This window comes from Amblyraja radiata, chromosome 29, assembly GCF_010909765.2.
Source record: "Amblyraja radiata isolate CabotCenter1 chromosome 29, sAmbRad1.1.pri, whole genome shotgun sequence".
NCBI classification, from domain to species: Eukaryota; Metazoa; Chordata; class Chondrichthyes; order Rajiformes; family Rajidae; genus Amblyraja; species Amblyraja radiata.
In genome coordinates this window covers 27187165-27203143 of record NC_045984.1, presented here as the reverse complement: position 1 = coordinate 27203143, position 15979 = coordinate 27187165, and the positions used below count along the sequence as shown (strand labels likewise).

The 15979-nt window shown below is 44.8% G+C and overlaps 1 protein-coding gene across 3 annotated transcripts in view; it reads right to left on the bottom strand.

The window, feature by feature from the left end:
* Positions 1–289: 289 nt before the first annotated feature.
* Positions 290–15979, bottom strand: part of crtc1 (CREB regulated transcription coactivator 1) — a 66553-nt gene continuing 50863 nt past the window's right edge. Inside the window, exons 12-16 of one of the 3 annotated variants that reach the window (XM_033046996.1) lie at positions 12954–13166; positions 6659–6760; positions 4153–4233; positions 3313–3490; positions 290–1893 (exon numbers count right to left, since the gene is read on the bottom strand). In XM_033046996.1, the coding sequence (XP_032902887.1) occupies positions 1682–1893; positions 3313–3490; positions 4153–4233; positions 6659–6760; positions 12954–13166 (786 nt within the window). In that variant the 3' untranslated portion in view covers positions 290–1681. The remainder of the gene's footprint in view (positions 1894–3312; positions 3491–4152; positions 4234–6658; positions 6761–12953; positions 13167–15979) is intronic. The other 2 variants (XM_033046997.1, XM_033046998.1) reach the window with 2 other exon arrangements.

Sequence of the window (15979 nt, the reverse complement as noted above, 5' to 3'; positions counted from 1 at the left end):
TACGATGGAGGATTAACACACGAGAGAGAACGGATGTCCTGTATGTGCGGAGTCCATCACAAGCAGGGACAAAGGGAAATATCCCAAAGGTTCCTTCTACTGAGAGAGATTTATCACAGCTTTGAGGTGCCCAGATATTCCACATAAAACAACCTCTGGGCTTTAAATACTTTGTATTTAGTGCTGGGAAATATGATGAGTTAGTGTTCTCTGTTTAGATAATTTAGTGGGAGGTCAGTTTTGACAATGGTTCAGCAGACCAGCAGCACCTTAGTGTTTAAGAAGGAACTGCAGATGCTGGAAAATCCCAGGTACACAAAAATGCTGGAGAAACTCAGTGGGTGCAGCAGCTTCTTAGTGTCTTGAATTAATATTAGTGATTCTGTTGCAGAAGAAGATGAACCTGTGCGGTTACAAGTTTGACAGAGTTTTAACCTGTAGTAGACGATTCGGGAGACGAATCCCAGTAGTGTGTTCTTTTAGTGGACAACCCTCTGACAGCTGTAGGCCAGCCCTTCTCTTGGAACTGAAATTATTATTTTTGGTATTTCTTGTTTTGGTGGCCAGTAATAAGTTTGGACACAGCTATGAACCCAGGCAAGGGCTGAGAGAGAGCGACAGAGCCCACCAGTGCAGCCCCTGGCCCCCCAAGTTCAGAGCACTCACACATCACGTGCCCATGATGTGGAAGGTGTGGTTACAGTCTCCTGTTTGGAAGAGAGAGAGAGATGACAGTCTTCTGAGGTGAGACCTTGTAGCGGGCTCTGATTGCGTATGGTTACAGCAGGAGGGCAGGAGAACAAAACGATCGATTTCTCACCGAGAGAGAGAGAGAGCGAGAATGTAATCTCACCGTAGGAGAATCGAGAAAATCAGTTGCTTGTCGAGGGAGAGCTAGAAAATCAGTTCCACTCTGTGGGAGAGTTGGCAGCAAACATTGGTCTCTGACCGGCAGAAAATGTGGAGCTATTTTTCAAATGCTGCTGGAAATAAATAAATTAGAGGGACACACTGGGAGCGAGCATGGCCCCTCATGAACATTGGCAGTAATACAATTTCTGTCCATGCACTTAGCTCATGTCAGATCATTCTTTCAATCACTATCTCAGCAACATACAACAAGGCAGTGGCATTTGCTGAACACAAAAAACAGTGAAGGGAACGGAACAGGGGCGAGAAATCACAGACAATGTAAAAAATATAAATAAGAGTTGAGCAGCATGGGGAAATACAATGGCAATGGTACAGTGAAGGGGTCCTCGGTCTTGGTGAGTTTGGTTTAAATGACATCCGTCACCAGACTGGTAGCTGCCGTGTGTCGTTGTTACCTCACACGAGAGATTCCACTCTTCCTTCGTAAGTCGGCCGACGAGAGCGACGCCCTTGCGGCCAAGAGGACAATATCAACAGAGCTGCGGGGAAAATAAAACGAGAGGCCTGGGTATGAAATGGAGTCAATGAGGCTGCAATGGAGGAGCGCGCCACACAGCTGCACAAGCGCTATACTTGGTTCATTCGGGGTCGCAGTGCTGCAAGCTCAGAACAAGAAGCGGAATTCATTGCACGTTACGGCTCTCACGCTAACATCATTCCACCAGTCGTACTCGGTCACTTGATTTCCGCGCCCGGGTGGGGGCTTTTGGCTGTCTCCCCGCTTTGTCCTGGGTCTGGGTTTTACTTATTACAGACGATCCATGCGGAAAGTATCCTCTGTGGCGGGGTCCGTCAGCACCATGTCGGGGTCGTTCAGCATGTGCAGACCGTCTAGCGTTAAAGGGTCTATTTTCAGTTCGTCGAGAGGAAACTGGGAGTCGGTGTCAAAAGCCACATCGCCGACGCCTGCGAGCGAATTGGTCAACTCCTTCGACAGAGTCGGGGGGGATTCTCCCGTTACTGAGTGGCAAAGACACAAAGTTAAAAGCAGGTTTACTCTGGCCGCTGCAACAAGCATCAACTACCAACCTGGTAACCCCAACCCAGGCGACCATCCGAATCCTGGGAAGCCCATCCAAGCCCAGCGGCCCCCTCCCCTCCAGAAATCCACCCAGACCCTGGTGCATAGGAACGGCACAGCTTCACTGTGGTAGAGTTACTGCTTACAGCGCGGGTTCGATCCTGGCTATGGGCGCTGTCTGTATGGAGTCTGTACGTTCCCACTGTGACCTGCGTGAGTTTTGTCCGGGTGCCCTGATTTCCTCCCACACTCCAAAGACATGCAGGCTTGTTCGTTAATTGGCTTTGTGTAAATTATCCCTTGAGTGTAGGATAGAACTAGTGTATGGGTGATTGTTGGTACCTGTGGACCCACTAGGCTGAAGGCCCTGTTTCCATGCTGTATCTCGAAACAAAACTAAATTTCCTTTAGGTTATGGTAACTGGGCAGGGACTGCACGAGTTAGACACTGCGTAAAGCTCCCTCAGCACAACCTCCTATCAAAAACTCCCAGGATAGTGACTGCGTGGGTTACATACAGTGGAGAGCTCCCTCTACATTTCTTTGTCATATGCCAATTCCCTGGCGACAAACATCTAATTGTCCCAAGCAAAATCTTGCTAGATTAACAGATTGATAAATCCAGAGCAAAGGTGTTGTTTCCAGAGGATCACTGAGTTTACCAATACCCCAGTTTAAAGTGGGGAGAGCAATATCGAAACAATTATGGGAGGGCAGAAGCTGAAATAGTAATGCGTCAGATCTTTGATCAATCAGTAAAATAGGAGATAATTCGATGATCGTCCGGCATGGGGAGACCACCCAGTCATACAGCATGGAAACAGGCCCTTCGGCCCAACTTGTCCATGCCAACCAAGATGCCCTAAGCTAGTCCTGTTTATACGCATTTGGTCCACATTCCTATAAATCTTCCCAATCCGTATATTTGTCCAAATGTCGTTCAAATGTTATTATTGTATCTGCCTCAACTACTTCCGAGCAGTTAATTCCATACACCTACCACCCTGTATGACAAAACTGCCCCGTAGGTTCCTATTAAATCTTTCCCCTCTCACCTTAAACATATATCCTCTAGCTCTTGATTTCCCTACCCTGGGAAAAAGACTGTGCATTCACTCCATCTATTCCCCTCATGATTTTATACACCTCTATGAGATCACCCCTCAGCTTCATGTGCTCCAGTGCCAGCCTGCCCAACCTCTCCCTATAGCTCAGGGCCTCAAGTCGTGGCAACATCCTCGTAAATCCTGTCTGCAGCCTGTCTAGCTTAATGGCATCTGGTTGTACTGCACCAGTCAGTACCAAATGAATGATTTGAGGTGGGAAAGGTTTGAGTACAAGGCTGGGAAGTTGCTCACCGGTCAAGATGATGTTGGGTATGTTCCCATGGTTGGTGTAACTGAGCTGCGTGTCGTGCAGACTTCCATGGCTTCCCGTCAGTCCCATCATCGCTGCCTGAGAGTAGTTCAGAGTCGAAATTTGGTTGTAAAGGCTGTTGCTGCTGCTCGGGCTCTCAATCATATTAAACTGTTCAAGCTGAAGTAAAGAAGAGTGAGAGTCAGTCTCATGCCCTGGTCGTGTCCGGGACTATGCCGACCATTTGCTTACCTGCAGGAGGAAGGGAGGGAGGGTGAGAGGTTGGGTGCAGGGACTAAGCATCTTCAGCATAGCACGGTTATTGATAGGGGACGATCAGCCATGATCACAATGAATGGCGGTGCTGGCTCGAAGGGCCGAATGGCCTCCTCTTGCGCCTATTTTCTATGTTTCTATCTGTAGACATAGCTGGTTTACACAAAAGGACACTAAATGCTGCAGTAACTTAGCGGGTCAGGCAGTATCGTTGGAAAACATGGATAGGTGACGCATCGGTTTGGGACCCTTCTTCTGTGTAAGGTCCAGATCTAACGTGAGTCACTATATAAATCTGTATGTGTTCCGGATATAGTAGATCTTGTATCATGTCAGCAGCCGCAAAGAAAATAATTTGAATCCCACATTAAAAACTCACAGCTTAAATCAAAGCTTAAAGAAAAAGGCCGTGCTTTCAAATGCTGAATATGTCTTTAACATCTGGTGGTCCGGGGAAGTTGTTCCACACCTGTCAACCTGTGACAGCAGGTTGCTATGGGTGTACTGCGCACTGTGTGTGTTTTACCGTGCCTGTTTGTTTTAATGTGTTTGCCGTCGCCACTTACCTGGTGTGACAGTGAGTTGGCCTGCCTGCTTGTCAGCTGCTGATCGTAGTAATCCCCAAATACACTCCCGAGTATGGATGTCTGTTGGAAAGACAGCTGAGGTCAGTGCTCAGAGATCATATGCTGATCATCCTGCGATGGGCGTGCACTCACAGACACAGACAATGACTCTGTTACAACACACTCACTCACCGCCCAGTTCCTCCCCAGCTAGCGTGTACAGCACAGCACTTGTCCCCTGGTAACTAGTTATCATGTGATGGGACACCAAAAGCTTCCAATCGGACAGTACTCCATCCTGTCTGAAAGGCCGGGCAAAACTCGTATACACTCAAACCCCAGGTTTATTAACTCTGCACTCAGTTACTGGACCATCCATAGAGCCGGTCCTCTATACTCACTAACACTAAGTGCTGACGGGGTCTCAATAAGCGAGGAAGGTCGAGGTGGGTCAATGTGTCGAGGATAAATTTCTTGCCTGGACACTGAATGCCACCACCTCACACCAGGCTGCTTCTCATACAACTGATTTCACTGATACTGACTCAAATGTTGGCACTCAGCTTTCACCCACCAAAGCACTCGAGGTTTGTCAGCTTGCCTGTGCTGCATTACAAAGCATGATTCAAAAGTAAACACACCTTAAAAACAGGCAGACTACAACAATGGTATCAGCACCTCCAACAAACATACCTCCCCACTAGACAGAGAACCTCATAAAATAACAGAACTCAGCAAAAGCATACAGACTACACACCATTTCAAGGAGCTCTCTCACCATCCTCAGGGAGAAATGTTTAATAGAAAAAAACCCACAAGTTGTGATTTCTTTATTTGAAACACGGAATGTAAGCCTGTACTGTCATGTCATTCTCAGTGAGTAGTTCTCAGATTCGATGGGGACTGATCCATTTTACTCCACGCACTGGTTGTAATAGGTACTAGTGGGGGCTAGATTGGTTGGCGTGGAGAGGAGTTGCTGAGAGGACTCACTGCTCAATCTCTCCATAGTGCATTGTTTTGTACTCAACACTCAACCAAAACATGTTTCCTGCTGAAACTAACTCCCAAATGTGTGTGTGTTCCTGCCCACAATAAGTTCCCTCGTTCCAGAAGCAGAATTAGGCCATTCGGCCCATCAAGTCTATTCGCCATTCAAACATGGCTAATCTATCAACCCCATTCTCCTGCTGTCGCCCCTGATACCGTCAAGAACCTGTCAATCTCCGCCTTACAAATACCCATTGACTTGGCCTCCACAGTCGTCTGGCACAGCAGCCACAGGCAAAATAATGCTTCCAACTCACATTCACCTCTCTCCAGTTCTCACTTTTATGTTAAAGGGAATGTTTCTTGTTCACACTCAACACTCAAACAAATGTGTCCTACAAACACCCCCAGGGGTAGGATTTCCACCAATCTGCCGACACTCGCATCCAAGGAAATATTTCCTGCTCTCATTCATCCTCACTCAACGGATGCATCACGATCACTCTCCCGAAGGGAAGGTTTCCTGCTCAGAAGCCAAAGGATAAATTTCTTGATCACACTCATCTTCTGCCTGGATTAGAGAGTTTCCGCTACAGGGAGAGGTTGAATAGACTGAATTGTTTTCTCTGGAATATTAGAACTTGAGGGGAAACTAGATAGAACAATATCAAATTATAAGAGGCATTGATAGGGTAGACAGTCAGAACCTTTTCCCCCCAGGGTGGAAATGTCCAACACTAGAGGGAATGGCTATAAGGTGAGCGGGGAAAGTTTAATGGAGATGTGCAGGGCAACGTTTCTTGCACAGAGGATGGTGGGGGCCTGGAACGTATTGCTAGGAGTGGTGGTAGAGGCAGATACAATGATGGCGTTTAAGAGGCTTTTGGATAGGCACATAGAAATGCTGGGAATAGAAGGATATGGATCATGTGCAGGCAGATGAGATCAGTTCAGCTAGGCATCATGTTCGGCACAAACATGGTGGGCCAAAGGGCCCCGTTCCTGTGCTGTACTGTACTGCTCTATGTTCTATGTTAACAGATACTCTAAGAATATTTTCTGCTTACTGCCCCCACCCCCCCCCAAGTTTGCCAAAGGAATGCTTCTTCAAGAAGCAAAGGAGGCAGGATGCCTACAATATTTCTAAGACCATTTGCTGAGTCTAACCTACCTTTAAAATAATCTGTGGTATTTCCCATAAATTATACAGCCAACACAAGTCGACGTTTGAATCTCTCATGTATACATGCACCGTAACATGCGCACAAACATATACAAATGTGCATTGACAAACATGCAACTAATGCCCTGAATAGAGTCACATACACATGAACCAACATAGAGTGGCAAAAGAAGCATGTCAAAGGTTGAGAAATAATTATTGGTAAAATGGAGAGAAGCACAATGGAAGATGATGAGGGAACTGTGGTAAGGGGGCAGTTCTGGAAGAAGACGAATGCAAATAATGAATCAGTTACAACAGCAAGTCAGGCACTGGAAGCAACGGTTCCCTTACTTGAGGGGAGCTGCCTGGAGAGAAGCCTTGATTGGAGACAGGAGAGGTGGGAGACTGGTTGACTGGAGACCCAGCATTACTGCGGTACTGCTGGAGGGAAGGCTAAAGAACAAAAGAATTAAAAGTGGCTGCTGAGATACACGGAGCACGGCAACCTGGGAATTAGACTCACCTGTTAGAAAAAGACCTGGGACCACATATTTTAATCAGTTCACATCTACCTGAGAATGCTAATTGGATCTAAGACTATGAAACCAGAAGTTATTTGGCATTGTCCTCGTTTGGATGATATACGAGGGTTGAGCCACAGGACCTACTATGATTTATAGTTATATTGCGTGGAAACAGGTCCTTCAGCCCAACTTGCCCATACCAACCAACATGTCCCATCGACACTAGTCCCACCTGCCTGCGTTTGGCCCACATCCCTCTAAACCTGTACTATCCATGTACCAGTCTAAATGTTTCTTAAACATTGTGATAGTACCTGCCTCAACTACTTCCTCCGGCAGATTATCCCATACATAGATACATAGACAATAGGTGCAGGAGAAGGCCATTTGGTCCTTCGAGCCAGCACACCACCCATTGTGTAGAAAAGTTACCCCTCAGGTTCCTATTAATTCTTTCCCCCCAGCACATTAAACCTATGTCCCCTGGTTCTCGAATCTCTGGGCAAAAGACTGTGCGTCTACCTAATCTATTCCTCTCATGAACTTGTACACCTCTATAAGACCGTCCCTCACCCTCCAGCGCTCCAAGGAATAAAGCCATGGCCTGCTCAACCTCTCCCTATAGCTCAGGCCCTCAAGTCCTGGCAACATCCTCGTAAAGTAGATGCAATACAACTCACTCTACTGGCCTTCTCACCTCCCCCCCCCCCCTCCCCCCCATCGACACACTAGCCTCCCACCAATGATTATCTCTGTTCTAATCACTATGTCTCCTTGAGTGCTCCTTTCATGTTCTGCTTTCCCTTCCCATGCACCATGTTTTCCTTCCTCTCTTCCATCTTTCCTGGGTATCCCTGTCCCTTGTGCCTTTTGCCTTCCCACTTCCCTTACCATGGCCACCACTTCCCTACCATTCCCTCCTTCACTACATACCCATTCCCTCCTCCATGTTCCGTGTTAATTCTTCCCCAGCTCCTTTTCATCCCCCCAATACCTCCATATATTACCAACACAATGCCCTCTCACTCTTTTTTCTATGGATTTCTCTTGCATCAAAAACACTATTCCACAACGGCAAACATGTCTCCCTGTTAACTCATGATTATTATTTATGCCTTGACCAATATCACTCAAAAATATTTGGTCATTTTCTTCATATTTGTGAGATCTGATGAACAAAATTTCTGCTGCACTTCCTCCAATTTAATATGGACATGGCTTCAAAAATGTAATTAGCTTTAAAGTATCTTGGAATATCATTAAAAGGTGAAATTTGCAACCTAAATTCAAACCCTTTAATACAATACAAAGGAAAGTGGTATTCAGGTTGTATAGTTGTGTATCAGTCTGCAATGTAGGAACAATGTTTGTGGTCTTTCTCGTTTCGAACAGGGCCTGAATGTACAGAGTAACTGCATTCTCACATCCCAATCTTATGAACTAGCTGCTAAAGCTGCCAGCTGATCTCTACCAAGTAAAGATGCTCAGCAGTGGAAGGTGTGGCTGAAATTTTGAATGGGTTAAAAATTGATATCAAGGCAAATTATTTGATCCTGGATCGCCATGAGAAGTGAAGGGAGAAACTCCAGAGGTCAGTCCATAATCTATCAAATATCCACAGCTTCAAAGGTGGTAAGAATAAATATCACACACCTTTTCAAGGGACTATAGACTAGTCAGTTCTACCTCAATGATAGGGAAAGTCCTAGAAGCAATAATCAGGGACAGAATTAACAATTACATGGACAAGCGAGGACTGATTACAGAACCAGCATTGATTTGTTAAAAGCAAATCATGTGTAAGCAACAAAAGGATTGGATGAACAAGCTTTTCTCTAATAAAACAAGCCTGAGAGTTGAGCCAATAAAGGCTTTTAATAGAAGAATGGGATATTCCAGGTAGCCACCACCCCATTTGATTGAATGTCTATGACCATTGGTGGGATCAGTGCTGGGACCCTTGTGATATACAATAACAACATGGATTTGAATGTCACAGGTATGATGAGTAGGTTTGCGGCATTGTAGACAGTGAGGACGGTTGCCTAAATGTGCAATAGAATATAGTTCAGATGGAATGTTGGGCTGAAGTTTGGTAGTTGGATGTTAATCTGCTGTAGAACAGAGAAACTTCGATATAAACATCTTTAAACACGGTGACGCAGGTCGACAGGGCAGACAGGAAAGTGTTTGGCAGATTTGTTTGCAACTGTCAAGGCAATGAGTACAGGAGTTTGGATGTCATGTTACTGCTGTATAAGATGTTGGTATGACCACATTTGAGTACTGTGTACAGTTCCTGCTATTGGAAGGATGTCGTTAAACGTGAAAGGGTGCAAACAATTTAGGGGAATGTCACCGGGAATGGAGGGTTAGAGTTATAAGGAGAAGCAGGATACAATACAAAGGTAGACACAAAATGCTGGAGTAACTAAGTGGGATAGGCAGCATCTCTGGAGAGAAGGAATAGGTGACGTTGCGGGTCGAGACCCTTCTTCAGACTGATGTCAGGGAAGTGGACGGTACAGAGACAAAATGTAGTCGGAGACAGTAAGGCTGCTAGGAGAACTGGGAAGGGGGAGGGGATGGAGGAAGAAAGCAAGGGCTATTTGAAGTTAGAGAAGTCAATGTTCATACCGATGGGGTGTAAGTTGCCCAAGGAAAATATGAGGTGCTGTTCCTCCAATTTGCACTGGGCCTCACTCTGACAATGGAGGAGGCCCAGGGCAGAAAGGTCAGTGTGGGAATGGGAGGGAGAGTTAAAGTGTTGAGCAACCGGGAGATCAGGTAGGTTAATGCGGACTGAGTGGTGGTGTTCAGCAAAACGATCGCTGATGGGAAGGGACGAGTTGACCAGGGAGTTGCGGAGGGAACGGTCTCTGCGGAAAGCGGAAAAGAGTGGAGATGGGAAGATGTGGTTAGTAGTGGGATCCTGTTGGAGGTAGAATACAAACGGTTTGCAAGGACAGCTAGTGCACATCTGTAAGAGTCAATTTTGACAACTTCAATTACATTCTTTGCAGACAAAAAGCAAGTACAGAGGTAAAGTTAATTTGGTAGATGATGTGCATATTAATGACGAAGGAAGATTTCCAGGGACGGTAGCCGTGGAATAAGGAAGTTGGTGGTAAGGCAATAAGAGGTTGGTAACGGTAATTTATTAATGGCTGGTGGGATGTGAACAATGGCATCCTAAAACAAATGAATACACTTTGAAATATTTTATGTAAGTACAGTTAAATAACAGCAGCTGACAAAGCCAAATATCCACAACTGCAGATGACGCATAAATAATACTTGTGGCTAAATGTATTTAAAAATTGTGAAAGGGTGTAAAACAGGGAAGATTAATATTGGCGAGAAATGTCGGAGAGAATAAGAGAGGGCATATACATCAAATGGCAGAAAATCAGAGATTTGAGAAGCTTAAATAAACAAACTGACCATGGTCGTAAAAAGCCATACACTCAGAGGCTTTATAAACAGAAGTATTAATTAGAAATGAATGAGCACCATAAATCACAGATTCATAGATCTCACTAGTGAGAACGTGGAGATACTAGGGACCACAGGTGCTGTAAACTGGAACAAAAACTGCCAGAGGAACAAACCGTCGACCCGAAACGTCACCCATTCCTTCTCTCCACAGATGCTGCCTGTCCCGCTGAGTTACTCCAGATTTTTGTGTCTATCTTCGCCAGAGTAACTCAGTGGGTTAGGTGGCATCAGTGGAGACAAAGAGAGAGTCGATGATTTTGGTTAAGACCCTGCACTTGGACATATCTTTGCCTCCACTGATACTCACGGACCCGCCGAGTTCCTCCGGCAGGTTTTTTTTTTAGTGAGAATACATTGTGAAAATGTATTTTTTATAGTGAGAATACTTTGTGAACATTTCTAGGCATCATAGAACGGTGCTTGGGAGGGAGATTTTGTTTACATGGAAAGACTAGTACGCCACCAATATATAATAAGAGTTAACTGCTTTTTCTCTACCAGGCTGACTAAATATTTCCAGCAGTTTATGTTTTTATTTCAGACATCCAGCGGCTGTGGCCATTTGCTTTTTGATTATAAATGTACATTGCAGCAGCAGCAGGCCGTCAAGCCCGTGCCAGTCTTTACACTCCACCAAATCTTTCCCTTGCAGGGCTTCAATTGGGAATATCCTTCCATTCCTATCTCACTGTATGTTTATCCAGCCTCACCTTGAAAGAGTTTGCCACAGCCTGTGGCAGAGAGTTCCACATTCCCACCGTTCTCCAGGGAATAGTTTCTTTTGAATTTCATGCTGAGTTTATCTTGTGTTTGTGAATTCCTGTTTTGTCCATCCCCATTAGTGGAAAAAAGCCCTTTCTTTTTTCTTCTAGAGAAAAGCTTGTACAGTTTTCCTGGCAGTTTTAACTTCTTAGTTCTGCTGTATTATTCTTCAGCTCAATATCCCATTTGTAATAATGTTCAAGAAGGAACTGCAGATGCTGGAAAATCGAAGGTAAACAAAAATGCTGGAGAAACTCTGGAGCGAAGGAAATAGGCAACGTTTCGGGTCGAAACCTTTCTTCAGACTTCTCCAGCATTTTTGTCTACCTCCTATTTGTAATAACATGAAAAAGGAACTGAAGAATAATGCAAAAGGAACAAAGCTAAAACATCAGTAAAGAGCAGTCAGGAGAGAGTTTGTTCAGTGAGGCAATACATGTTTAATGGCATAGCGATTCTCCTGTGCCGTTTAAAAATATATATTTTCTTGGTTGTGGGCCTACTCCCCTGGTTGTCTCCTGGTCAATGGTTAGATTTCTCCACAAAGGGCCCAAGATAAAGCCTTCCCACAAAAAGTAAACAACATCCTCTGTCTAAAACTCAAGAAAACTATATCTGCAGCAGAGAAGGACATTTGGGACATCAGGTTTGTGCATCTTTGTGTACAGCCATCCCATCCCCATGCTCTCTCCCCAGAGCTTGCAAATGACTTTTTTTCAACTACCTATCCAATTCCCTTTTGAACTTCTGATCGACTCTTTTTCCACCCCTTCGAAAGTCCGTGACGTCACCAATCATGAGGTTTGTGAGAATTTTTTTTAAAAACTCATAGTTGGTGAGATGTAAGAGCAATGTAACTTTACAGACTTATGGAGGAGCAAGTAACAGAATGAAAAACAGTAATGGGGCGCATTCATCAAAAACAAAAAGAATCGGTAGTACCTTCAAGCCATGCAATAGTGAATTTCATAAAAAATCATTACAAAAATAACTGTAATGGGAATATAGAAGTGTATCCCATACTGTCAAACTATAAAGCCCAATAAACCAAAAGGTTACAACAGTAGTTAAAGCATGATTGACGGTGTGTGCTGCCAGCACTTAAGAGGTTTCCATTGTACTCTTGTACCACGAGGTGTGAACTAAAGAGCTCAGAGACAGAAGGCAGGTACTGACACCATCAGTCCTCGTCCCACTAAAAGGCGTCTATATTAATTGTCCATTCCCCAATGGCCATTGAGCAAAGCTCAAGAACAGAGTGGCATAGTGGCCCAACTAGTAGAGCCGCTGCCTGACAGAGCCAGAGACCTGGATTCAATCCTGACCTCAGGTGCTGTCTGTGCGGAGTTTGAATGTTCTCCTTGTGACCGCATGGGTTTCTGATAACTAAGAGTAATTTCCCCCCGGATGCTCTGGTTTCCTCCCACATCCCAAAGACATGAGGGCAGTAGGATAATTGGCCTCAGGAAATTGCCCCTAGTGTGTAGGGAGTGGATGAGAAAGTGGGATAACCGAGCAAGTGTGAACGTGCGATTGATGGTCGGTGTGGACTTGTTGTGTCGAGGGGCCTGTTTCCACGTTGTATCTCTAAACTAAACATGCTGCTACCCTCACATCCCAACTGTGAAACTGGGAGCTCTGCACCTACACTGAGATAGGATCTACTAGGTCAGCTGGGGCTTTTATTCAGTTCATGTGGTATCCGATGAGCAATGACCTGCAAAATGCACCAGCAATTACATGTGACTTTTCACTGAACTTTTAATTTCACTCTCACAGAACCTTTCTCAAAGCACAACGAGCCAGGATGGACAATTATGCTTTTTGCTTAAACCAGCTTTGCCCAATTCCTCTACACTTACCGTGCTGATATCCATTCCTATCGGTGCCTGCGTTTGGTTCATTGGAGGAGATTGTGGCACTGTGGTTGCCTGCTTCTGCCCACTGCTCTGCTGTACTTGCGAACTCTGACCCATGTTGCTGGAGCTCTGTGACTGCGGCTGTGTTGTCTGTTGCGTGAAAAATGAATATGCAGGAAGGTGCTGCTCCAGTGCTAATGCATCCATAGCAACGGCCTGCAATAAAGCAGAAATTCATTATCCTGTCACACATAGCACAATAAAATATAGAACACGTTACAGACCTCCCAGCCTCTGCACTGTTAACCGATTTCACTGGGTAGTTGAACGGTGAGGAAAAGGGGACAGGAGTGCTTAATCTTTTGCTAACATATTCATTCATGGTTGTTACTGGCATGTATTATTATTTCTCATTGCACCTGAATTGAGGAGGTATTTTAGGAGTTAACTACACTGATAACTAAGAGTGATTTATAGAGTGATTTACTCTCTGCCTCAGAGGTCGGTGGAGGCAGGTTCTCTGGATGCTTTCAAGAGAGAGCTAGATAGGGCTCTTAAAAATAGCGGAGTCTGGGGATATGGGGAGAAGGCAGGAACGGGGTACTGATTGGGGATGATCAGCCATGATCACACTGAATGGCGGTGCTGGCTCGAAGGGCCAAATGGCCTATTCCTGCACCTATTGTCTATTATAGGCTATAACAGGTAAGAATGGCAGATTTCCTTCACTGAAGGACATTAGTAAACCAGATAAGTTTTAATTACAATTTGCTATTCATTGTTATCCTACTGAGTCCTGCTTTTCTGTAAATTCCAAATGTATTTAATTACTTAAATGTAAACTCCCTGGCTGCCAAGGTGGGATTTGAACTTGTGGCTCTGGATCCAGATCTCTGGCATGCAGCCCATTAATGTAACCACTCTGGCTTCAATACAGTAGCCAGAAACTGGGTTTGTAGCTGCTGGCTACTGGATGAAAAATCAGGCAACATTCCTACTCTTAAAATCCAACTAATGCAAAGATTTGTATGTAGATGTCTGCCTATCTTTCCTTGGCAGCTTACCATGAACACAGAACAGTGTAGCACAGGAGCAGGCCCTTCGGCCCACAATGTCTGTGCCAAGCATGATGCCAAGATCAACCATTTCATTTATCTGCACGTGATCCATATCCTGTCATTCCCTTCATATCCGCGTCTATCCAGAAACCTCAACAACGCCACGATCGTAACTGCCTTCACCATCACCCCTGGCAGCGTGTTCCTGGCACCCACCACCCTTAAACTTGCCCCACTCACCTCCACTAAACTTTCCTCCTTTCACATTAAATCTATATCTCGAATCTTTGACATTTCCACCCTGGGAAAATTATTCTGACCGTCCATCCTATCTATACCTCTCATCATTTTGTATACTTCCATCGGGTCTCCCCTCAGCCTCAGCATTGCGAGAAAAAACAATCTAAATTTGTCCAGTCTCTCCCTGCACACAATGCCACCTAATCCAATACTTTTATAACGGTACTTGCCAAACCTTTGACCTTCATCAACTCAAAGGCATGGGCAGAAGACACTAGGAAACTATACCTGCAGGATCCTCTCCAGGTTATACATTATGCTGAGCTCAAAATAGATCATCATCACTGCATCTTAATTCTAGATCTTTTCAAGGGCAATAAAAGCTGCATTTGCCAACATACCCATAATCCAGAAGCGATTTTTTTTTTGTTAAAGCCCATGAATAAACAAGTAATCAGTGTAAGAGAGCAAAAGAAACTATACACTCTGTAAATCTGAGATGTACAACAGATAATGCTGGAAGTACACAAGAGGACAAGTAGTCTCTGTAGTGAGATAACAACTTGCTTATTCATGGAGGCTAATCAGTCTGGTGGCGGTGTAAATACTGGGAGAACAGGAGAGAAACAAGTCAAACATATTGGAATGTGAGAAACAGTGCACAGTAATTGCTTGAAATCTGAAGGGCCGAATGGCCTACTCCTGCACCTATTTTCTATGTTTCTATGAAATAAAGGAGAACTCTGATGAACGAGCTGCCACTCACCCTCTCTCAGGCAACACTCTCATAGTCTGCCCTATTTTCTTCTGGTCTTCGGCATATCATAGACACTCTCTCTGTAGTCACCACCTCACCTCACCTCCCCACCCCCCCCCTGTTTTTCCCTGCAACTTAAAATATACTTGTTCTATAGTAACTCAGGAGGTCAGGCAGCATCTCTGGTGAAAATGAATTGGTGATGCTTCAGGTTGAGTCCCCTCTTCAGACTATCTTTGGTGTAAATCAGCATCTGCAGTACCTTCCTTCATATACTTGTTTTATAAATGTTCCTAGTGCACAATAAAGGTTCTGGAACAGCAACATTAATTCTATTTACAAATATCGACACAAATTGCTGGAGCAACTCAGCGGGTGAGGCAGCATCTCTGGAAAAAAGGAATGGGTGACGTTTCGGGTGGGAACCCTTCTTCAGGCTGGTTACTGAACTGACAGTCTGAAGAAGGGTTCCGACCCGAAACATCACCTATTCCTTTTCTCCAGAGATGCTGTCTGGCCCGCGGAGGTACTCCAGCATTTTGTGTCTATCTTCAGTATAAACCAGCATCTGCAGTTCCTTCCTACACTCTATTTCCAAATGTTCTGTTTATAATCTCAGATTTTTCTTGCACCATATCACGATTCAAAATGTGATAGCGTCTGACCTTTGAGATTCTATCTAACAATTCACAGAAAATATGACTCAAAAGGAAAAAATGGGACCAAATAGTTGAGTGTAAGGTTGGAAGTGCCGACAAACAGTGGGAGGCCAAGAGAGCAAGCAAACTTTTTGCATGGACTGGAAAGTAGCTGGTCTTGCCAGAGATTGGTTGTGTGATAAATTCAAAACACATGGCCAAGATTGTTCTCAAACTGCTCCAGGCTGATACAGCAGCGGGGAACAATGCGGTTGGGATGAAGGAGAGAGCGGTTGGTAAAAACTGAAGAGGTTGGTTCTTATCCAGCAAATATTG